General features: G+C 40.9%; 1 protein-coding gene across 1 annotated transcript; it reads right to left on the bottom strand.

The window, feature by feature from the left end:
- Positions 1-252: 252 nt before the first annotated feature.
- LOC138878298 (uncharacterized) lies at positions 253-12,190 on the bottom strand. The gene is made up of 8 exons (XM_070157965.1): positions 11,915-12,190; positions 11,514-11,773; positions 10,329-11,208; positions 9,390-9,980; positions 7,872-7,979; positions 6,657-6,795; positions 6,061-6,091; positions 253-331 (listed from the first exon to the last, which is right to left on the bottom strand). Exons 1-8 carry the CDS (start codon positions 12,188-12,190, stop codon positions 253-255), a joined length of 2,364 nt encoding a protein of 787 aa, XP_070014066.1.
- Between the last annotated feature and the right edge of the window lie 12,003 nt (positions 12,191-24,193).

Genomic DNA, 24,193 nt, shown 5'->3' with positions numbered 1-24,193 from the left:
TTGTGCCCTCAGACGACTCAGAAGAAACTTGAACTGAAGCTTGAGAAGTAGGAGAGGCCGAAGGTGTGGGCACATCTCTCAATCTAAACCTCCCCAAGAAGTCAGGCACATACTCAGGCACTGAATCAGACTCAGATGCCTCCCAGGAGGACAAATACACACTTCCCTCTGAATGGGAAGCAGCTTTATCTGCAGCCTTGATCTGTTTTCTTATTTCCCCAATTGCTTTCCAAACTTGTGGGGTCAACCTTATCATTCCTCGTCCCTTACCCCGGGAGGACTCTCCTTTTCCTTTCTGTTTTTAACCACTGCCTCATGATTTAACCATTGTCTGCAAGGAGAATTCAGTTAAAGTTTGTTAGTATCACAGTACCTGAAGAAACAGTGAAGAATATGAATGGAAACAGTTGACCGTGGACCACATAAAAAGAAATACAGCCGCAAAGGCACCACCACGGACAACATAAAATAGCACCGCGGACCGCAGTGGGGTGGGAATCAGACTACCCACTCTCTGAATAAGGTCACCGCGGTCCGCGAAAAATTGCATCACGGTCGTAGTGAGGCACCGCGAACCGCGAAAAATCAACCTCGGCCGCGGTCCTTAAAATTGGCCTCTCTGAAGTTTACCATCGCAAACCGCGAAAAAACACATCACGGTTGCAGAGAGGCACCGCGGACCGCAAAAAATCAACCGCGGTCGCGGTAAGGAGTACGCAGCAACACAAATCTAGGGTTTCAAATGTTTGCACATTTTAGCCTTAATCAACATATTATTAACCCACTAGGAAGTTAATCACCATGTTTGACTAATAACCCTAATCTAAACAACATTATGTAACCCTAAGTTAAAAAATTGAAATAAAAGGGAAGAAGAAGAAGTACGAACTAACAAATTAAAAGAGAATAAAACAATATTAAAGACTAGGGAAAGATTTGAAGTACCAGAGATGAGATGCAATACAGATGATTGAGACTCAGTGTTTGAATTTGTGCACTTAGGGCAGTGATGAATAGTAGTTTATCTTTTTAGAGAGCAAATGAGCGAAAAGTGTAAAAAGGGGGCCTGAGGTCCTAGTTATAGAATAAGGGCCTAGGATCCACGCTACTTACTGTCGCGCCCCCTTTTTCCCGTCTTGCGGATAGAGGTCTGGGTTTTGACATTCCATGGGGTACGGTGACTCATTTCCTTTTTGGGAATTGGGTAATTGAAGAGTCGCCACCTAATGGATTATGGTGTATTAGGGCACCTAGAGTGATTAACTATTGGGTTGGTTTGCATTACCAGAGATTAGGGTAAGGTCTCGAGATAACCTCGAGGGGAAGGTGTTAGGCACCCCTCTTGGTCCACAACTCTAGGTCCCGACCAAAGTTATATTTTTACAAATTAGTCCATACAAATAATTGAATCAAATAGGTGCAGTATGTTAGAACAAGTCAAGTAGTGAAATAAAGGTTGAACAAATTATGAAGAAAGGTTTAAACAAGGAGAAGGTTAGGGGGTAAAGAGGGGTCCTAGGTTGTTTATCCTACGGGATCACCCACGCAATGTCCGGTAAGCACTCCTCAATGAGAGGCTGCATGTGACATTAGCGCGTAGTCATCGTATCCCACGTCTACCCTTCTTATCCCCTTATTGGTCATGCAAAGTGAGTGTTGGTCATCGATTCCTATTGCCTGCTGCTACATGTCCCTTCTTAGTAGTTCCGGAGGGAATTAGGACCTCTTCCTATAGGCAGTTCTAGACATACCCCTAAGGCTTAAAGGCAAAATTCTAAGGCGACAGTCAAAGAAAAGCAATTTAGGTCTTTCACATAAATAGAGCAATTAAAGGCTCATAGTTTCCTCTGCAAACAAGCATACATGCAGCACGACTCAACCACAAATAAGATCTTTAGCAATCAAAGTCCTAAAGTAGGATTTCTAAATGATTATGCAGGAATAAACCACTTTCAGATGCAGAAGTCACAACCTATTAGTTACCTAGGATCTCTTTTAAAAGCTCATTAGGATTCAGAAACATTGAGTGATAGAAACAGCTTCAGAGTAGTGCAAGTTTTGAAAATGCCCTAAGGCTTGCCTATATGCAGAACTGATACTTATGTTAATGCAGAAACAAACAAGTTTTGAAATAATCCCTTTTAAGCCTACAGGCAGGATATCTAATGGGATTACAGCAGTTTTGAGAGGACTAATTTTAGAGAAAAAAAGAGTTATTGCTCGGTTTTGAGTAGTAAACTAGGCGAGGTACATTTGATCTATTAGGCTAAACAGAATTGCGAATTAGATCATGGTATCTAGGCGTATTACTGATTTTAGTCAACTTGCAGTAACATATGAAAGGCTTGCTAAATCGGAATTACAGCCTATAGGAATGGTATCTACACTTGAGTTGATTTAAAACATGTTGACTTGGAACCTAGAAACATGGTTTCTACATGACAAATGCAGGATTTAAGAACATGATTTGTATCTGGTGCAAGTGACATTAAAAGTGAAGTCCTTATAGGCATGGTTTCTATTATGATGCAAATGAGATTGAAAGCGAAACTACAGGCATGCTTCTACTATGCAAATGCAATCAGATTCAACAGGAACAGAAACCCTATAGGCATGTTCTCTAGTGAGTGAGGCAAGCAGATTTGAAATTAAATCCTAAAGCAGGATTTCTACCCGAGTTACCTCATAAAGTATACATCTACCCACCCTTTCACTAAATGCCCCAAATATCTGTTTACAAATTATTACAGGCCAACAAATGAATTACATAAGTGAAATAAAAATTAAGAAGTTATTCTATAGAGAGCCTGCAATTAGGCCATAGTTACCCAAAGCCTCCAATGGTCTTTCAATCCTTGTTTACATAGACAAATCAAAGTCTAGGTGCATCAAAGTTCCTTAAGGGCCTCAAGGACCCAGGGCAATGCATTCACCTAGACTTAATATCCAAGCACTGAACCAGTGCAGTGTGGAAAGCTAGCATCAGTATGCTAGAGTTCCAAGGGTTCTCAAGGGGATCCCAAGGCGGTACACATACTAGAGGGGCAGAACTTATTAACTAGGAGTAGAGTGAAAGTGCAAGACATATGTTTGAAAGGAATCTATTAAAAAACTAGACTGAAAGGTTCATTTTGAAAGAAATTATTAACAAAGATGGTTGAAAGAAGTTGGATTAGTAAAACAGAGTTCAAACACTTCAGGGTAAGACCACACACAACAAGTGAATGAATTCAGTAATCACATATGGGGTTAAGGGAGTTTGGGGATACATATACATTGATTGTAGACACCTGACCCCAGCAGGAGTATTAGTACTGGTATGGACATGCTCAGAGATAGTTGGACACTGGCATAATCACAAACCAGTCAGGAACACATAGAGGAGGGATAGGGGATTTGGGATTCATAAAGGGGTAAGTGCACAGTAGGTAAAAGAATACAATTGTCCAGACATGCTTGAATCACACAAAGGGAATACATGAATTTAAAGGGAGGGGAATCATATCAGCATGCTTAAATACAGACTTCACAACAAAACCACAAGTAAAAGCAGGCCAGAAATAAAAGAAACTGAAACAAGAATAGAAACATGTTGTTGTTGAGACTTTAAATTAAACTAGGACATACCAGTGAAAATAGAGGTAAGCAAAATGAAAGAACCAAGGTTTACAGATAATTAGCCTTGGCTTGTAGCCGGCTAATAGTAGTAGAATAACAGAGAGTTTTTTAAGTAAGAGAGGGGTTTTTGAAAGCCAAGTCTCGTGTCTTGTTAATGAAAGACTTAGGGTATTTATAGCTTTGAAAATAGGTAGAAAATAAGGTAACAAGTAAAGGTTTAGCACAATTATGGAAGTAATCACAATTAGAATCCAATTAATACAAGTACTCCCCTTTAATCAAGGAATTACAGCTTAAACGGATACCAACAGGGATAACCAAGGAAAGAAAATCAGTTGAGAAAGACGGTGTTTTACCATATAAGGGGTAGTAAAAGTATAGAGCATATGATTGAGTCTAAGTATAGAATACACTAATTAACGAAAGGATTCAGCAAGAATGAAGCACCAAAGCAAATAAGGAAATGGAATCAATCAACTTAAACAGCCGAGTAAAATTTTAGGGTTTTATAAGAAAATCTTGTAATCAAACCATAAATTAAGGAAATCAGGATCAATCAAGAGGGAGTCATGATTTTGTACTTCAACATATAAATAGAGAAGAATGAACAGGCGTAGCAGGCATGCAAGGTCAGCCATATCAACAGAAAGAAGCAAGAGATGAGCAAACCAGATGGACACAATCATACAGAAGTGACACGAGTAGGCTAAGGACTTAGTAGAAAAACCCATTCGAAGCATGGTAACCAACAAAAACTTAACAAAGTCAAGTAGTCATCACTAACACACAGAACCAGAGTGAAGAAAACCAATCTAACACACAGAAATAGGTAAAGAAGATCAGGCCAACACATAGAAACAAGTAAAGAAAATCTCCTAGAAATTAGGGCTTTTTAACAGAGTTGAGTTAAAACGCAATAAGAACTTAGAATCGGTCAAGATAAACAAAGAAAAAGGTTTAATCATAAAGAAATCAGTCGAAACAGGTATGGAAAGAACTTCGAAACCCCTAGTTTCTCAAAGGGAGTAAAAAAATGGTCTAAAGTAGAAGATCTTTTATAAGAAAGCTTGAGAATAAGCAAGTCATAGAAGGAGTTAGGCTTAAAGCATAAAAATAACATAGATCTGAGAGATTCAGAAGAGAGTTAGGGTTTCAAAAAGAAAACCAAGTAAAAATTAAAGGAACCTGTTGAAACTTCACCGATCGTGGCATATAAGGTGTGATTTTGCCCAAAATCACACCGAAGACCCATAAGTAAAAGGAAAAGAAACCCTAGGTCCAAATCGACATGGCCTAGGACCCTTAAGGGCCTTAGAAATGATGAGCAGGGTGATGAGAGACCCATTGGAGACTTGGGTTTGAAAGGGTGGTCGTCGGAGATGACCGGAGAAGGAGGAGGTGAAAAGTAATTAGGGTTAGGTCAAGAGAGAAGAGAGAAGAGAGCATCTAAGGGCGGCGCCCTTAGAAAAGTGATTAGGGTTAGGGGGTCTCTCAGAATTAAAAAGGAAAGGTTGAACGAGGGTCGTTGATCTCGATCAACGGCCAAGATTTAAGATGGCTTGGGTCGGGTAGACGTGTATATGATCTGTGTTGGGTGGTTTGGGTGTGAAATTGGGCTGGAAAGGGGTCCAATTTTGGCTATAATTGAAAGCCAAATTTGGTTGTTATTTAAATAGCCAATTTTGCCTATTTAATTTACAAAAAATAACAGACAATTTCTGGAAAATAAATTAAGGTGCCAAAATGATTTAAAATACATAATTAACAATTTAAAAATATGAGATCCAATTTTATGCGTATAAAACATAATTAAATCTTAAAAGGGCTAATATAGTAATTATGTACAATTTAGCTTTAAAAATACAAAATGTAATTGTAACAATATATAAAAATTACCTTAGCCATATTTTGGCATAAATATAGAAATTAAATAAATGAATTATCAAAACAATAATTTTGGAAATAATTATTGGGGATTTTATGGATAAAAAGGGAGAAAATAAGTCAATTTAATCCCTTAAAATTATGGGGAAAATAATAAAAACCTTGGACATGCTTATATATACATATATATGTTATTTTGAAGGTAGTTATGCATATTTAAAATATATAAGGAAAAATTGGATATCAACACTTACCCACCGCGGACCGCATAAAATTCACCACGGTCCGCGGTAATTAAACACAAAAGGCATTGGCAAGGACTTCACCGTGGACCGCAGAAAATGCATCGCGGCCGCGGTAGGGCATTGCGGCCGCAGTGAAAACTTTAGAGAACCTTCTCTTTTGACCATTTAGCACTGCGGACCGCAATGAAATTTTGCCCCCATGATAAGGCCATTGCGGCCGCGAAAAATGCAATGTGGCAACGGTCCAAACTTCAGATAGTGCAACATTTTTTTCCAATTTGTTCCTGCACTTCATCAAAAAAACCCTACACACATCTCGCAACCAGTTAGTCCTAAAGCAAATCCTACACTAAAAAGAAAATCAAAGAAAAACAAAAAGAAAAACACATAGGTTGCCTCCCAAGAAGCGCCTGATTTACCATCGCGGCACGATGTTACCATCAGATCACTTTAGATGGATCAGTGTCACCACGTAGTTGTCATCAATCTTGCCAAGATAGTGCTTGACTCGGTGCCCATTAACTCTGAAGATCTCTTCATTTTTGTTTTTCAAGTCCAGTGCACCAAAAGGAGTCACAAGCACCACTTCAAAAGGTCCACTCCATTGCGACTTAAGCTTTCCCGAAAATAGACGTAACCGAGAATTAAATAAGAGAACCAAATCACCCACTTTGAACTCCTTGCCACGAGCATACTTGTCATGAAGGTACTTCATCTTGTCCTTGTACATGGACGAACTGGAGTAGGCATGAAATCGGAATTCATCAAGTTCATTAAGCTGCTCCACACGAAGATTTGTTGCCATATCCCATTCAAGATTTAGCTTCCTTAAAGCTCACATGGCCTCGTTCTCTAACTAAACCGGTAGATGGAAAGCTTTCCCAAACACCAACCGGTATGGAGACATACCAATCAGAGTCTTGTAAGCATTCCTATAAGCCCATAGAGCATCATCTAATTTCTTTGACCAATCGGTCCTATTTGCATTGACCTCCCTTGATAATATACACTTGATTTCCCTGTTTGAGACATCAACTTGGACACTCGCCTGAGGATGATAAGGGGTAAAAAATTTGTGATTGACACCGTACTTTGCAAGCAAAGTGTCAAAAGCTCTATTGCAAAAATGATACCCCCCATCACTTATGATTGCTCGAGGAGTGACAAACCTAGTAAAAATACTCTTCTTGAAAAACGCAACAACACTCCAGCCTCATTATTTGTAATGCCCCAACCTCGAGAGGCGCGACCGGCGCTCAATCGAGTGAACCAACTGAGCAAGCCTTTTTGACACCTTTTACCCAACTTACTATGATCAAGAAACCATGCTTTCATTTAAGTTAGACAATAAGAAAGATCATTCATACAACATCGCTAGTTCTTTTTCTATTATAGCCCTTAAACTATAGTTATATTCCTAAAACATTAAACAGTTACAGTTTAGAGGAAACAAGAGTATAGAATTACAACATAGTCGAGTGACCCATCCAATACCCTAACATAACCCACACAAACGTCTATGAAGCCTCTAAAGATACAAAACATAGTTATGATAATTCCAGCAATAAGGACCCGGCTATACCTCAAAGTGGAAATTTATAACAAAAGACATGTTGTGTAACCCCTAGAAGAAGAGGGGCTCACAAGATTGCTGAGAGGAGGATGCTCCGCTACCTACGATCGGCATTGTCCGCTATAGAACCACTTACATTCATTCAAAAATGTAGCACCCCCAGCAAAAGAGACGTTAGTACCATGGAATAGTACTAGTATGTATAACTAAACATCATCTTATTAGAAAGAACAACCATACAAGAGTAAAGAAATCATAAGGACTAACAAAGCTTCAAATAATTGCCACATCATCAAATAAAAGGGATCACATAGCTTTCACACAATTTTCATAACTTTAGGTTGGGGCATTCCATATTGTTGTATCATCATTCATCAATACCACTGCTTTCACTGCCCGAAGTCCGATCACGGAATCGGCTAAGCCACCTCATTTGAGACATATACCTCAATCACTATTTCATTCTCACTTTCCGGTTTCAATTATCAACTAATACCACCATGTGTATAGTATGGCATCCGATCACGGCCCGATCGGCTAGGCCGTCTTACCAAGACGTTACCCTTTTCCATTAGTCTTCTCACTTCAATTTTTGGTTTCACATATATTAGTTCATCGGCTCTTGGGGCCACAATTACCACATCATACTTGGCACTAATCTACATTCCATAACTCACGTTTCACATTATTCCCATTTTCAACATTAACCATGCCATTAAGATCATAGGCACATACAAGAGCAATTCAAATTATAAGCATGGGGAGAATTTCACATAATTTGGCATAACAATCTCAATTTAAACTTAACTTTGAATCTAGGCATTTTAGCACATAGTTCACATCTTTCACACGTTCTCAATTTATCAAGGATAGAATATTGTGCACATTGAAACACACCTTCCACATATAGTCTTGCAACACCAATTCACTTGAAATAACAAGCACAACATCTATAAACTTTCAGACTTACAACATTTATATGGACGCCATGGGAGCTCAATTTCTAAGAAGAGGGGGTTTTAGCCATACATACCTCAATAGAGATTTCCGTAAATTCTTACAATAATTTCGGAACTTCCTAGCAACTTTGATCTACTTTATGAGAATTACAAATTGAACCATGAATTAGAGACATGATTACGATTCTAGCTCATTTGAGTATAGTATCAAGCACTAAGTGTGCATTGTGATTTTAGGACCCTTTTGTGAGAGATTGTTATCATCTTACACCACAATTGCTATTTTTTTAACTCACAATCTCCCCATACCCTATTATCATTTATGCATGCAAGATAATCAATCCTTATACCCATGAGCCCACTTGTTAATCACTTATTTTAATAGAAATTTCGAATTCATAGATTAGGGCACAAGTTCTTACCTCTTAGGATGAAGGCCTAGCAAATTTTACTTGATAATCTTCAAAGAATTGGGCAAGGATTGTAGTGACTTGGTGAGAGTTATTTTTTCCCTCTAGAACTCCCTCTCTCAATCTATTTGCAGTAAAATAGCATAAAAGGGGTCTAACGGAGTATTTTTAATGGGATGGGGTCGGGTTTTAAAAGTTAGAAAATAGGAGCCCGACACAATCTGCGATCGCATATGCGATCTCATAATTGACATGTGGCCTGCAAAAGGGACCGCAAAATGGCCCCCAAAACCTGAACAAACTGCCCGGGTATGCGACAAAAATGTGGTTCGCATACCTGTTCTGCGGTCGCATAATGCACCGCAGAACTGCCCTTCGCAAAATTCCAAGGAGATTATGCGATGACTATACGGCCCGCATATTGATTATGCGATCGCATAATTGGCCGCATAGTTGACCTCAAAATTAACCATCAAACGCCCTCACTCTGCGGTGACTATGCGGTCCGTATAGCTATTATGCGACCGCATAATAGACCGCAGAACTGCGCGCTTCTGAAAAATACTATTCCTTAACTTTCTAATGCACAGATCAAATCAAAAGGTCTGAACCGCGGCTCGCTACAAATTTCTAACACATATTCCTAACTTCGCACTACGAGATCTCGGGTTTTTGAGCAAAAATTTTCACGGGGCCTTACATTATTGGGTAAAGCCACGCCCTCAACCCACTTTGAAACATAGTCAACTGCCACTAGAATGTATGTGTTGTCACATGAACTAACAAACGGGCCCATGAAATCAATACCCCACACATCAAAAATGTCAACTTCAAGAATAGTGTTGAGAGGAATCTCATCCTTCTTCGAAATTCCACTCGCTCTTTGACATTCGTCGCATCTTTTCACAAGTTCACTTGCATCCTTGTACAAAGTTGGCCAGTAAAACCCACAAATAAGAACCTTTGAAGTTTTCCTCACCCCACCATGATGACCACCATAGGGAGAGGAATGACAAGCCTCTAGAATGCTCAATTGCTCCTCCTCCGGGACACATCTTTGGATCACACCATCAATGCAGATCTTGAACAAGTACGGCTCATCCCAATAGTAGTCCAAACTATCTCGTTTAAGCTTTTTCCTTTGGTTAGAAGAGAGCTCACATGGGGCAATACCGGTCACAAGGAAATTAGCAACGTCCGCAAACCATGTCATACCATTCACCGACACAAAAAGGACTTGCTCATTGGGAAATGAATCATTGATCTCTAGGCCATCACGAGGCCTCCCCTCCTTCTCCAAGAAGGACAAGTGGTCTGCCACTTGGTTTTCACACCCTTTCCTATCCACAATCTCCAAATCAAACTCTTGAAGTAATAAGACCCATCGCATCAGCCTAGCTTTGGAATCCTTCTTCGTCATCAAGTATCGGAGTGCGGCATGATCGGTATGAACTATGACCTTGGCGCCCATGAGATACGGTCTAAATTTCTCCATTGCGAACACAATAGCCAACAGCTCTTTTTCAGTCACCGTGTAATTCATTTGAGCATCATTCATTATTTTGCTCGCATAATAGACCGGGTGAAACATTTAATTCACTCTTTGACCCAAGACCGCCCCAAGCGCAACATCACTCACGTCACATATGAGCTCAAAAGGCAATCTCCAATTGGGTGCGGTAATAATAGGAGTGGTGGTCAACTTGTACTTGAGGAGTTCAAAAGCTATCATGCATTCCTCATTGAACATGAACTTGGCATCTTTTTCCAATAACTTGCACAAGGGATTCACTACCTTCGAAAAGTCCTTGATAGATCTCATGTAGAACCCCGCATGCCCAAGAAAACTTCTAACCCCCTTGACTGAGGTAGGAGGGGGAAGCTTTGAGATCACTTCAATTTTGGCTTTGTTCACCTCTATGCCATGCTTTGAGATCTTATGGACGAGGACAATGCCATCCTCGACCATAAAGTGGTATTTCTCCCAATTAAGCACAAGATTGGTTTCTTTACAACGGGCCAACGCCCTATCAAGATTTTTGAAACATTCATCAAGCGAGCCACCCACAACATTGAAGTCATCCATGAACACCTCCAAAATGTCCTCCACCATGTCGGTAAATATGGCCATCATACACCGTTGGCATGTAGCCGGTGCATTACACAACTCAAATGGCATCCTATAAAAGGCAAAGGTACCGTACGGACAAGTGAAGGTCGTTTTCTCTTGATCTTTCGGAGCAATCAAAATTTGGTTGTACCCAGAATACCCATCCAACAAACAGTACAACGCATACCCAGCAAGTCTACCTAGCATCTGATCAAGAAAAGGCAATGGAAAGTGATCCTTGTGGGTCACTTTATTCAACTTGCAGTAATCCATACACATCCTCCATCGGGTGACAGTCCTAGTAGGAATCAACTCATTTTGCACATTGGTAACCACGGTCATACCACCCTTCTTTAGCACACATTGCACTGGCGAAGTCCAAGAGCCATCAGAGATGGGGTACACAACCCTGGCATCCAATCACTTGATCACCTCCTTTTTCACAACTTCTTGCATTGCCTCGTTCAACCTCCTTTGATGTTCCATGGAGAGCTTTGCATCATTTTCAAGAATAATCTTGTGCATACAAAAGGCGGGGATTATTCCCCGAATATCAGCTAAAGTTCATCCAATTCCCTTCTTCCATTTTAGAGCACCGCCAAAGTGGAATCTACCTGCATGTTAGTAAGACAAGAGGAAAGAATAACTGGCAAAGTTGAACTAGGGCCTAAGAATTCATACTTGAGTTATGGAGGCAACGACTTCAACACCAACACGGGAGGTTCCTCGGTTGAGGGCTTTGTTGGTGGAGTCCTCCTATTCTCAAGATCCAAAGAGAGTTTCCAAGGCTCATAAGAGTAAGAGCCCATTCCATGTAAAGCATTGACACACTCCACCCGACCTTCATCCTTATTTACGTCAAGATTCAACAATACCGCCTCTAGAGGGTCCTCCACATTGATCATTGCACCAGTATCATTAGCTATCACTACCGTGACAAGATCCACGAAAGAGCACACTTCAGAACTATTGGGCTGCTTCATTGACTTGCACACATGAAAGACCACTTTCTCATCACCCACCCGGAAGGTGAGTTTCCCTGCTTCCACATCAACTAAGGCCTTCCCAGTTGCAAGAAAAGGTCTCCCCAATATGATCGGAACCTCATAATCTACCTCACAATCCAAGATCACAAAATTAGTGGGAAAAATAAACATTTCCACCTGAATAAGAACATCATCTACAATACCAAGCGGCCTCTTCATAGTTCTATCTGCCATTTGCAACCTTATTGAAGTAGCCCTAGGTTTCCCAATACCCAAAGTCTTGAAAACGGAGTAAGGCATCAAGTTGATACTTGCCCCCAAATCATATAGAGCTTTTGCAAAGTTTGCACTCCCAATGGTGCAAGGAATGGTGAAAGCGTCGGGATCTTCTAGCTTCGGAGCCATCAAGTGCACTATTGCACTAACTTGATGGTCTCACAATCCATGGATCTTTTCTTTGTCACCAAGTCTTTCATGAACTTGGCATACCCCGGCATTTGTTCTAGAGCCTCCACCAAAGGCACATTAATTGATAAGTTCTTCATCATGTCAATAAACTTCTTAAACTGGTTCTTATTTTTCTACTTCGCAAGCCTTTGAGGATAAGGTGGAGGTGGCCTTGGAAAAGGAGCCTTTGCTTTAGGCAAAACCGTTTCTGGCATGTCTATTACGTGTTACCTAGATGGGTTCCTGTCATTCTGAGTTTCCACCTCGGTATCTTGGATATCAATCCTCACTTCCTCATTCACATTCTCATCAGTCACATTCTCAATCACCAAAGGAATCTCATCCTCTTGCAACTCAACTTCATCACTCAAAATTTCTTTTTTTTTGGAGGCATTCACATCACCACCTCGTCCACTTCTTGTAGTTACCGCCATTACATGCCCGGAATTATTCCCACCCTTCGGGTTGACTACCATATCACTAGGTAGAGCCCCCTTAGGGCAAGTATTCAAGGATTGTGAGATTTGGCCTAATTGGACCTCCAAGTTTCTGATTGAAGTATTATGGGATGCCAACTGGGCATTAGAGTCAGCATTCTTTTCCATCATTTGCTCAAAAATCATTTTGATTCTCCCCATTTCATTTTTGGAAGAACTAGGACCTTGGGATGGAAATGGGGGTGGATTGTTCGGTTGTTGATACATCGGGGGACTTTGAAAGCCTTGCCCCAGATTTCCTTAATTGCCATTGTTCCAACCACCTTGATTGTTGTTTCCACCCCAGTTGTTGTTGTTGTCACTCCAATTACCCTGATTGTTCTGATTATTGTTCTGGTTGCCCCAATTTGAATTTTGGTTATTGTTCCCCCAATTACTATTACCTTGTTGTTGTTGATTTCCCCAATTGTCTTGGGATCTCCATTGTTGTTGTTGGTTAGAAGAATTGCCTCTTTGGCCCTGATAGTTATCCACATATTTCACTTCTTCATTCTGCTCATCATACCCATCACCTTGGCACCCACCACTATCTTGGTCATATTGATCCGAACTCCCTAGTTCTGTTGACCTCTTTGTCTTCTTTTGTTCACTAACATGTTGATACCCTCCATAGCATTTACTTGTCGTGGAGATTGAACCTGCTGTAATTGTGCCTTTTCTAGCTAGTTCATTATTGTTGTCAGTTCTGCGATTGTCTGCCCATGATCATGGAGCTCTTTGTGCAAGAGAATGACCGTGGGGTCACCCTGTGGCACATTGGCTCTACTTTGCCAAGCGGAGGACGTGTCAGCCATCTCGTCCAATATTGCATTAGCCTCATCATACGGTGTGTTAATGAAATTGCCCCCGGCGAGTTGGTTCACTATGCACTAATTTGTTGTGTTAATGCCTCAGTAGAATGTCTGTTGTATCATTGCATCAATCATATCATTATTTAGATATTCCTTTACCATGGTCCGGTATCTCTCCTATATCTCATGTAGTGGTTCGTTGGGCTCTTGTTTGAAAGCTAAGATTTCATCCCTCAAGGTCACCATGTGGCTCGGCGAGAAGAACTTGTCACACCTCCTTTTTCCGCGCCCGAGGGGCGCGAGGGGAGTTTTTTCCAATTAAAGGACAATCGAAACGGGATTGGTTTAATTATTTCAGAGTCGCCACTTGGGAGATTTAGGGTGTCCCAAGTCACCAATTTTAATCCCGAATCGAGGAAAATAATGACTCTATATTACAGTCTGCGTACCAGAAATCTAGATAAGGAATTCTATTAACCCGGGAGAAGGTGTTAGGCATTCCCGAGTTCCGTGGTTCTAGCACGGTCGCTCAACTGTTATATTTGGCTTATTTATCTGATTTTTAATACAATTATGAACCATGTGCAAATTTTATCTTTTAACCGCTTTATTAATTATTATTATTAAGAATGTGAACATCGCTTAAAACATGTCTTTGGACTGCGTCACATGAAATGCACCCACAGTCCGGAACATATCTTATTTGACGTTTTGGGATTTGGATTTGGGTCGCATGAAATGCACACCCAAGTTTAAGAAAGTAAATTATTAAACACGCGCCTAAAGAGACTATCGCGTTATTATTTTGCGGAGGCCGTGAAGTTCGCTAAACGACCCTCCTGAATTCTAAGTAATTTTAAACAAAGTATTTACTGAGGGCCCCGCAATTTGTGTTTTTATTCGGCGAGGCTCGTCTCATCCTTATTTTTAAAAGGAATTTGCAACGTCATGGAAATGCATCTCATACCACGTCACAGTCAATGTACCCGTGATTAGAGACACATTTCGATTTCGTTGAGATTTGGATTTGGGTCACATAAATGTGCACCCGAGTTTAGGGAGATAACATTATTAAAGGCGCGCCTAAAGCAACTAGCGCATTATTATTTTGGGGCAAGGCCGTGAAATTTACTAAACGGCCCGTCCCGGAATCTAAGTATTTAATACATATATTTTGCGAGGGCTCCGCAATTTGTACATTTTTATTTAGCGAAGCTCGTCTCTTTTTTTTATTATTATTATTTATTATTTATTTATTTATTTTATATTTTTAAAGGGATGCCATTTTTACGCTTTTAACCATACTAAACCTTACAGCTTCTTTACAACTAAAATCTCATAACTTGTTAGAAGTTTAATAAAAAGAGTTTTAGCGAATGAGTATTTCGGGAGTAGTAATAACATGTACTAATAATAAATAAAAAAATTGAATGAACTAAGCGAAGTAAAGGACGAGCAAATTAACGTCAAACTTGTGTCATAGAACAACTAGTCAAACTTAATTACATGACATCAAACAAACAAGAATCACATAACGCAAAATGAGCAAAAATGCAGACAATGAAACATAGGCAAAAAATTTCCATACCAATTTTTATATTGCATCTCAAACATTCAACGTAAAGTTTATTTATCTAATACATCGAGGTTTACTAACCTTTGCACCTCGACAAACTCAGCACGACAAACACGATTCCGACGGAACTCAAGTCGGACCTCTCTGACCGAAGAACAACGACGGAACCTCGGACAGCGCCTCGACGTACCGGACCTCGATGAACAAAACAACCTCACCGGACTGAAGCAACGGCTGAGCTACTCAGCAACGCAACGACGCAGCAACAGCTGCTGTATTTTTCGACGCAGCAACTGTTGCGAGAAACTGCAAAAAGGGGTCGTTGGAGGTGATGAAAGGAGCAGCTATGGAGGTCTGTTTGGTTGACGAGGAGGGTGAGGTTGGTTATGGCGATGCAGCAACACGTCGGCTTGGGTGGAGCTGGAGCTTGCAGCGGGCGGCAATGGAGGTTGACGACGGGCCTGTTTGGTGGTCCGTTTGGCGCTGGTGCTGGGTCGTGGAGGCGGGTGGTTTCAGGCGATGGAGGAGGCTGGTAGGAGGAGGGTATGCTTGGTAATGGAGGAGTTGGTCCTCGCTGCGACAGTAGGGGTCGTTAATGGTGGTTTACCGACGGGGGGTGGTTGGACGACGGTGGGGCTGGTTTCGTTTGGATGGTGGTTATGGTGTTTGGGCGATGGTGTTTGGACGGGGGTGATGGAGGAGGAGGGTGGTCGTGAGGCAGTTTGGGAGGAGACGGGGTTGGGCTGCTAGGGTTTTCTTCTTCTTCTTCTTGTTGAAGAAGAAGATTGAACAGTAGTCGTCCCCTTCAAAATTCAAAAGTCCCCCCTTTGTCAAATGTGTAGTCCGTGTATTTGACATGGTTTGCCCCGAAAAATGAGCCCACGCGTGGTGGGGTTCAAGGCATATGTTCCCCACGCGTGGTGGGGTTCCCCACGTGTCCTGGACACGGTTATTATGGGCTAGGTCCGAAAATTAGGCCTAAAACCGGGTAGTTTGAACCCGAATATTATTCTTTTGCCCGGACCCGAGAAATAGGAACACGTTGCTTAACTAGTCCTATGTAAGCAAAATAACTACCGAAAATAAGACTAGTATTTAACAAAACTATATCTTTTTTTTTAAATATTTTTAAGGTTTTAAAATAGCTACAAAATATTAATAAAACTATTTTTGTAATTTTCGTAAATATTAAGATAAAATATGAAGTAATATTTTTTGTATTTTCAAAGTTAAAATAACTATAAAATATTAATAAAACTATTTTTTTGTAATTTTCGTTTTTTAATAAAGACAAAAATATGAAATAATATTTTTTGTATTAAAATGCCTTCAAAACATTAATAGAATTATATATATATTTTTTGTTAATTTTCGAATTTATATAAAGTACCAAAATAAAGTACAATTTTTGTATTTTTCAAGTTTATGAGAGATACATAAACTAAAACTTATGTATATTTTTTTGAAATTTTCTTTTTGCGCCGAAATAAAGTAAAAATAGTTAAAATGACTATATTGGACCCAATTTCACATATTCACGCTAAAAATGTGAAAATTCTCGGGGAGGGTCAAAAATCACGTGCTTACAGCTGCCCCTCTTTGACTGGAAACACGAAGAGTTTTCCGACAAAGAACGACTGGACGTGTTTTTGACCCGACCATTACTTGGACGGACTACACTTAAGGAAAGGGAGGGAATGTGACCGAGCCCTGGTATCCGAGCTGCCTACATATCCTTGGTTATACAGGAATCAGGCCACGTGTAGTTCGGAAATGAGAGAGATAGTGAAGTGTACCGAGGTGAAGAGCCGATCGAGGTGCCGTTCCGTTGAGGTTCCGGTCCGCGGTCCTGTCGTTACAACAAAAATGAAAACTGAAAAAGACTAACTAAGCCTATCAGCTACTAGTTACAAGGATTCCTATCTCTTAAGTCTTCTGAAACTTGGTCTTGAGTCTTGAATGGTGCTTCATACAGACTTTGGATTTGAACCTTGATACTTGCTAGTTGTAGGCGCCAGTTCTTGAGCAGATCACATCTGTTCTCCACTTTTGTGCTTTGGATTCATTCATTTTTTCTTTTTCTTTTTCTTTTTTTTCTTTTTCTTTTTTTTTTCTTTTTTTTGTTTTTGTGACTAGCTTTTGTTGACCCTCTCAGACTGTTGACTCGCATTCTTGGGGCGAGCTTCTTGTTGCTTCTATCTTGGATTGAGTGCTGGGGATTTCTGTTGTAATCCTTCTGCTTTCCAGTGGGTCACTGCTTGATTTTGAAAAATGTTTCTCCGTTCTACAGGCGGACTCCTGACTTCTTCTATCTTCGACACGCAACAACCTCCGTTCTACAGGCGGGTCCCTGACAATCAAAACAAACAAAACAAACAAAATTTCCTAACCAGTTTGTACTGGGAAGATTTGTGAGTCGTTAGCAAAATTGTAACTCACTTACACCACTGATGCAATGATGAGAGCAAACTAAAGTCTAGGATGTGCATCTCCTATGAGTAAAACCAAAACCCTTGCTAGCAAATGTGTCTGCTAAAATAAAAACCTCAATGACTCAAACTAGAAAGTGTGTCTTCTATGGTTGAATCGGACTGAGCTAAACTAGGAAGTGCGTCTCCTAAGGGTGAAAACTTCAGTGATTAGAAACTAGGAAGTGCGTCTCCTATGAATAAAATCTCGATTAGGAAGTGCGTCTCCTACGGTCGAACTTAAAATGAATCAAATTAGGAAGTGCGTCTCCTACTGGTGAAGCTTGCTTAGGAAGTGCGTCTCCTATTGGAAAAACTGTTCTTAGGAAGTGCGTCTCCTAATGGGTAAAACTTGCTTAGGAAGTGTGTCTCCTATTGGTAGAACTAAACTTAGAAAGTGCGTCTCCTATGGGTGAAATAAATCTAGGAAGTGCGTCTCCTATTGATGAAACTTGTTCTTAGGAAGTGCGTCTCCTGCTGGGTAAGACTTGCTTAGGAAGTGCGTCTCCTATTGGTGAAACTTGCTTAGGAAGTGCGTCTCCTATTGGTGAAACTGAAACTTAGGAAGTGCGTCTCCTATTGGTGAAATAAACTTAGGAAGTGCGTCTCCTATCGGTGAAATTAACTTAGGAAGTGCGTCTCCTATTGGTGAAACTGAAACTTAGGAAGTGCGTCTCCTATTGGTGAAACTGAAACTTAGGAAGTGCGTCTCCTATTGGTGAAATAAACTTAGGAAGTGCGTCTCCTATTGGTGAAACTTGCTTAGGAAGTGCGTCTCCTATTGGTGAAACTTGCTTAGGAAGTGCGTCTCCTATTGGTGAAACTGAACCTAGGAAGTGCGTCTCCTATTGGTGAAATAAACTTAGGAAGTGCGTCTCCTATTGGTGAAACTTGCTTTAGGAAGTGCGTCTCCTATGGTGAAACTGAACTTTAGGAAGTGCGTCTCCTATGGTGAAACATATCTTAGGAAGTGCGTCTCCTATTGGTAAAACTGAAACTTAGGAAGTGCGTCTCCTATGGTGAAACATATAAACTTTAGGAAGTGCGTCTCCTATTGGTAGAACTGAACTTAGGAAGTGCGTCTCCTATGGTAAAACTGAACTTAGGAGGGAATGCATCTCCTATGGGTGAAACTGAAACAAACCTAGGAGGAAATGCATCTCCTATGGGTAAAACTAAAACTTAGGAGGAAATGCATCTCCTATGGGTAAAGACGTGGAATGTATGCCTCTATTATCTGGGCGGGCTCCCAATTTCAACACTTGAAATAAAAGACTGAATGTATGCCTCTGTTATCTGGGCGGGCTCCCAATTTCAACACTTAAAATAAAAGACTGAATGTATGCCTCTATTATCTGGGCGGGCTCCCAATTTCAACACTTAAAATAAAAGACTGAATGTATGCCTCTATTATCTGGGCGGGCTCCCAACTTCGACACTTGAAAATAAAAAGACTGAATGTATGCCTCTATTATCTGGGCGGGCTCCCAATTTCAACACTTAAAATAAAAGACTGAATGTATGCCTCTATTATCTGGGCGGGCTCCCAACTTCGACACTTGAAAATAAAAAGACTGAATTTATGCCTCTGTTATCTGGGCGGGCTCCCAATTTCAACACTTAAAAGTAAAGACTGAAACTAACATATCCTATTTGAGGGCGGATGAACCCAACATATCCTATTTGAGGGCGGATGAACCCAACAGATCCTATTTGAGGGCGGATGAACCCGACAGATCCTATTTGAGGGCGGATGAACCCGACAGATCCTATTTGAGGGCGGATTAACCCGACAGATCCTATTTGAGGGCGGATGAACCCAACATATCCTATTTGAGGGCGGATGAACCCAACAGATCCTATTTGAGGGCGGATGAACCCAACATATCCTATTTGAGGGCGGATGAACCCAACATATCCTATTTGAGGGCGGATGAACCCGACATATCCTATTTGAGGGCGGATGAACCCGACAGATCCTATTTGAGGGCGGATGAACCCAACAGATCCTATTTGAGGGCGGATTAACCCAACAGATCCTATTTGAGGGCGGATGAACCCAACATATCCTATTTGAGGGCGGATGAACCCGACAGATCCTATTTGAGGGCGGATTAACCCAAAATATTTTTAAGACTTGAAAATCCGACAGATCCTATTTGAGGGCGGATGAACCCAACAGATCCTATTTGAGGGCGGATGAACCCGACATATCCTATTTGAGGGCGGATGAACCCAACATATCCTATTTGAGGGCGGATGAACCCAACATATCCTATTTGAGGGCGGATGAACCCGACAGATCCTATTTGAGGGCGGATGAACCCGACAGATCCTATTTGAGGGCGGATGAACCCGACAGATCCTATTTGAGGGCGGATTAACCCAACAGATCCTATTTGAGGGCGGATGAACCCGACAGATCCTATTTGAGGGCGGATTAACCCGACAGATCCTATTTGAGGGCGGATGAACCCAACAGATCCTATTTGAGGGCGGATGAACCCGACAGATCCTATTTGAGGGCGGATTAACCCAACATATCCTATTTGAGGGCGGATGAACCCAACATATCCTATTTGAGGGCGGATGAACCCGACAGATCCTATTTGAGGGCGGATGAACCCGACAGATCCTATTTGAGGGCGGATGAACCCGACAGATCCTATTTGAGGGCGGATTAACCCAACAGATCCTATTTGAGGGCGGATGAACCCGACAGATCCTATTTGAGGGCGGATTAACCCGACAGATCCTATTTGAGGGCGGATGAACCCAACAGATCCTATTTGAGGGCGGATGAACCCGACAGATCCTATTTGAGGGCGGATTAACCCAACATATCCTATTTGAGGGCGGATGAACCCAACATATCCTATTTGAGGGCGGATGAACCCGACAAATCCTATTTGAGGGCGGATGAACCCGACAGATCCTATTTGAGGGCGGATGAACCCAACATATCCTATTTGAGGGCGGATGAACCCAACAGATCCTATTTGAGGGCGGATGAACCCGACAGATCCTATTTGAGGGCGGATGAACCCAACAGATCCTATTTGAGGGCGGATGAACCCAACAGATCCTATTTGAGGGCGGATTAACCCAACATATCCTATTTGAGGGCGGATGAACCCAACATATCCTATTTGAGGGCGGATGAACCCGACAGATCCTATTTGAGGGCGGATGAACCCGACAGATCCTATTTGAGGGCGGATTAACCCGACAGATCCTATTTGAGGACGGATGAACCCAACAGATCCTATTTGAGGGCGGATGAACCCGACAGATCCTATTTGAGGGCGGATGAACCTAACATATCCTATTTGAGGGCGGATGAACCCGACAGATCCTATTTGAGGGCGGATGAACCCGACAGATCCTATTTGAGGGCGGATTATCCCGACATATCCTATTTGAGGGCGGATGAACCCGAAATATCTTTAAGACTTGAAAATGTCTTACCTCGAATACTTGCTGGGGATTGGGATAAATTTTCATTTTCTACCTTCCCCATTTTTTATTATTATTCTTTTCTTTTTTTTTATTTTTTTATTTATTTATTTATTTATTATTATTATTATTATTATTATTAGCTTCCTCCTTTGAAGTCTAACCGCTGAGGATACCGACTTTCCAACCTTGTGTTGGACCCCTCGCAACTGCTAGGGATAACACTGTTGAGGAATTATTTACTTACCTGTTGGGGGTAAGATGTTATCAGCTGGGGGTACCTGACTTCCAAAAAATTTTCTAAATGGAAGGAAAATCTTCTGCCCCAGTTTGATAATATCCCTTGTGGCATGCGTTTCTGCCTCAATGCCATTTCCCTTACCTGTTTCAAATCAAACAAAATTGTTAGTTTAAAACATGGTGGTTGGTTGTGATACTCCTGCTGGGATGGTGTTCCCTTTCTCCCTCCTTGCTCTGTGTTCCACAACTTGTTGAGGATGATATTATGTGCTGGGGATAATCCCTTCCTGCTGGAGATATCCCTCTTCTTTTGTGGCATAGCTCGGAAACTGGCATTTTCCCGACCTTTTAGTCTAGTATGGATTTCGCCAAATCATGCTCACTGCTCTCCTTGCTCTGTTCATGGGCCTTGGCCTTTGAGGTTTATAACCTTGGTTTTGGCAAGGATATCCCTCTTGATGCTCGTCAATCCTTTTGTCAATTCCCTTTGCTGGGGATATCTTTATTGACACTGGTCTCGCGCTTGTTCCTTGCTGACTATACCATTTGGATATACTAGTCAGATCTCATCTTGGAAAGCTGATGGCATATTTTTGAAGTCATTTCATACTTGTTCTGACCGGACAGACTCTATTGGGGAAATTTTTGTGAAAGGAGAAAAACAACAGAAACAAAATAAAAGACAAAGGACACGATGACTCTTTTACAAAAGAAACTATAAATAAAAACCTATCAAACGCAGATAACGACTCTAATGGCCATGACATGCGTATGTGGCCTATACTCTACCGTCAATCATCTTTCAAGATCTTCCATTGGCGATTCCCCCTCTGATTCTCAATCTTATTCGACTTGTAGTGCCCGAAGGGTTTTCACTATCAAGTCTCTCTCATTTTGGTTTTCTCTCAGCTTTCATCGCCTTATGGTGCCTGTGAAGGTTTTCACCGATAAGACTCTCTCATTTGTATCACTTTCCAGCTGGGGATTTGGAGTGTCGCCGGTACGACTCTTTCTGCTGGAGATTAGAGTCCTTTCTGCTGTGGAACAGAATGTTATGTTCGCCGGTAAGATTCTTCATTTGTCTGACTTGGCATCTTTTGAAGACTGATCGGAAGGTCTTTCTTTGGACCGTAATGTGGGTTTTTGGATTGGGCTAGAAAGAAAGGGTATTAAAGGCTCAAAAATGCATTCATTTTGGGTTATTAATTACAACCTTCGGAATTAGATTTATTTACATCAAACGCAACATCTGCCCCAGTTTCCTGCTTGGGGATATTTTAATTGTTTTTTTTTCATTTTTCAAAACTATGACCGAGCCGTGAAGCGCCTACGTATCCTCTTTGAGGAATCAGGTCAAACGTAGTTCCCAATTCCTCTTTTCATTTGATTTTCTTTTTTTTCTTTGTTATCAATTTCTTTTCTCTTTTTCTTTTCTCTTTTTCTTTTGTCGTTTTTTTTTCTCTCTTTTTCTTTCATTCTTCTTTTCCCATTTTGTTGTTTTCTTTTCTTTCTTTTCTCTTACCCGCCATGCTTGCGTATTTTATTCGTTGCTACTAATTCCGAACGAGGGGTACGAAAGAAAATAAATAAGGCTCAAAATGGGTAACGAAGGATAAAGTGTTTGGGTAGCAGAACAAAATGCCTTCGTCATTCCGGTCTTCAAAACATGCCAAGCGCAAACAACACAATTTAAATTTGTAGTCTCTTCTGATGGTGCTGGACTTGACAATTATGTTAAACATTTTATTTTCCTTTGTCATTTCTAAGCACCGTTGGGCGACACTCTCATTATCATGACCGACCCTCATGCCAATTTGGCGAATCTTGCTTTTAACGGTTTTCTTTGTGCTTAACTTGCCCCAGTTCCACATGACTCGAGCTCTGAATAATCTCAAACCGTCCTTATTTTCTTTAAATGGTCTGATCGCCTTTCCAGGGTTTTATGATTAACTTTAAAGACTAGGCCCAAAGTGTGTGCGCATGTCATGTCCCTAGAATCGGCATTGAACGAAATGATAAAAGGACTAAACAAAAGACGACTGGAACTATCAAAAGACCGGCTTTGTATTAGACTACCGGCGAAATGGTTTGAATAACAAAACAAACAAAACAACCAGAATAAAATCCTAACACAAGCTAGACAAAATTTAAACAAACTGCTATGACAAAATGGAAAGATAAGGAGGTTTGACACAGGACAAAATCCAAATTACAACCTTAATAATCCGGACAACAGATATGACAACAAAGTAAGCCACCACAAGCTTCTCTCTTGCTAACCAAGGAACGGAGCGTCCTCCCCTTTATCAAAACTGGCATCTTAGCCACTGAACTTCGCATCAATACTGCCAAGACCATTACCAGCTTCAATATCATCAACCTCCGTCAGCAAGTCCCCAATAGGATTTGAGTGCTTCTGCTATCAGGCCTGATCCCAACAGAGTGTGTATCATGAGATACAAGTAAAGGATTCTGGGTGTCATTGTCTGGCTTACCACAAACCAACCACCTTAACTTTCTTTGCAAAACAAACAGGTTAGAATGGACTCAGTCGGTCCTCATTATTGACAACATCTTTTTTCTTTTTTTTTCTTTTTTTTCGATGTTTTTTTTTTCTATTCTTTCTCTCTTTTTTTTCATTGTTTTTTTTCCTTTTTTTTTCTTTTCTTTCTCTTTTCTTTTTTTCATTTTGCTCTTTTTCATTTTTCTTTTTGTTGTTGTTGTGGTCGAATCTTATGGAGATTGCCTACGTATCATGACCCCGCATGAATCAGACCTTGCGTAGTTCGTGCCAATAAAAGATAAACAACACTAAACACACATTTTTCAATTTTCATATTAGAACAAACTGGGTTTCAAGGATTTAAAGATGACCCACAAACTTGAGAAACAAACAATCCGCATATTCTAGTCAAAAGATTTATAAACTTCAA

The sequence above is a fragment of the Nicotiana sylvestris genome, chromosome 9 (assembly GCF_000393655.2).
Source record: "Nicotiana sylvestris chromosome 9, ASM39365v2, whole genome shotgun sequence".
NCBI classification, from domain to species: domain Eukaryota; kingdom Viridiplantae; phylum Streptophyta; class Magnoliopsida; order Solanales; family Solanaceae; genus Nicotiana; species Nicotiana sylvestris.
The sequence above is the reverse complement of the archived record's forward strand: the minus strand, read 5'-3'. Positions and strand labels throughout refer to the sequence as shown.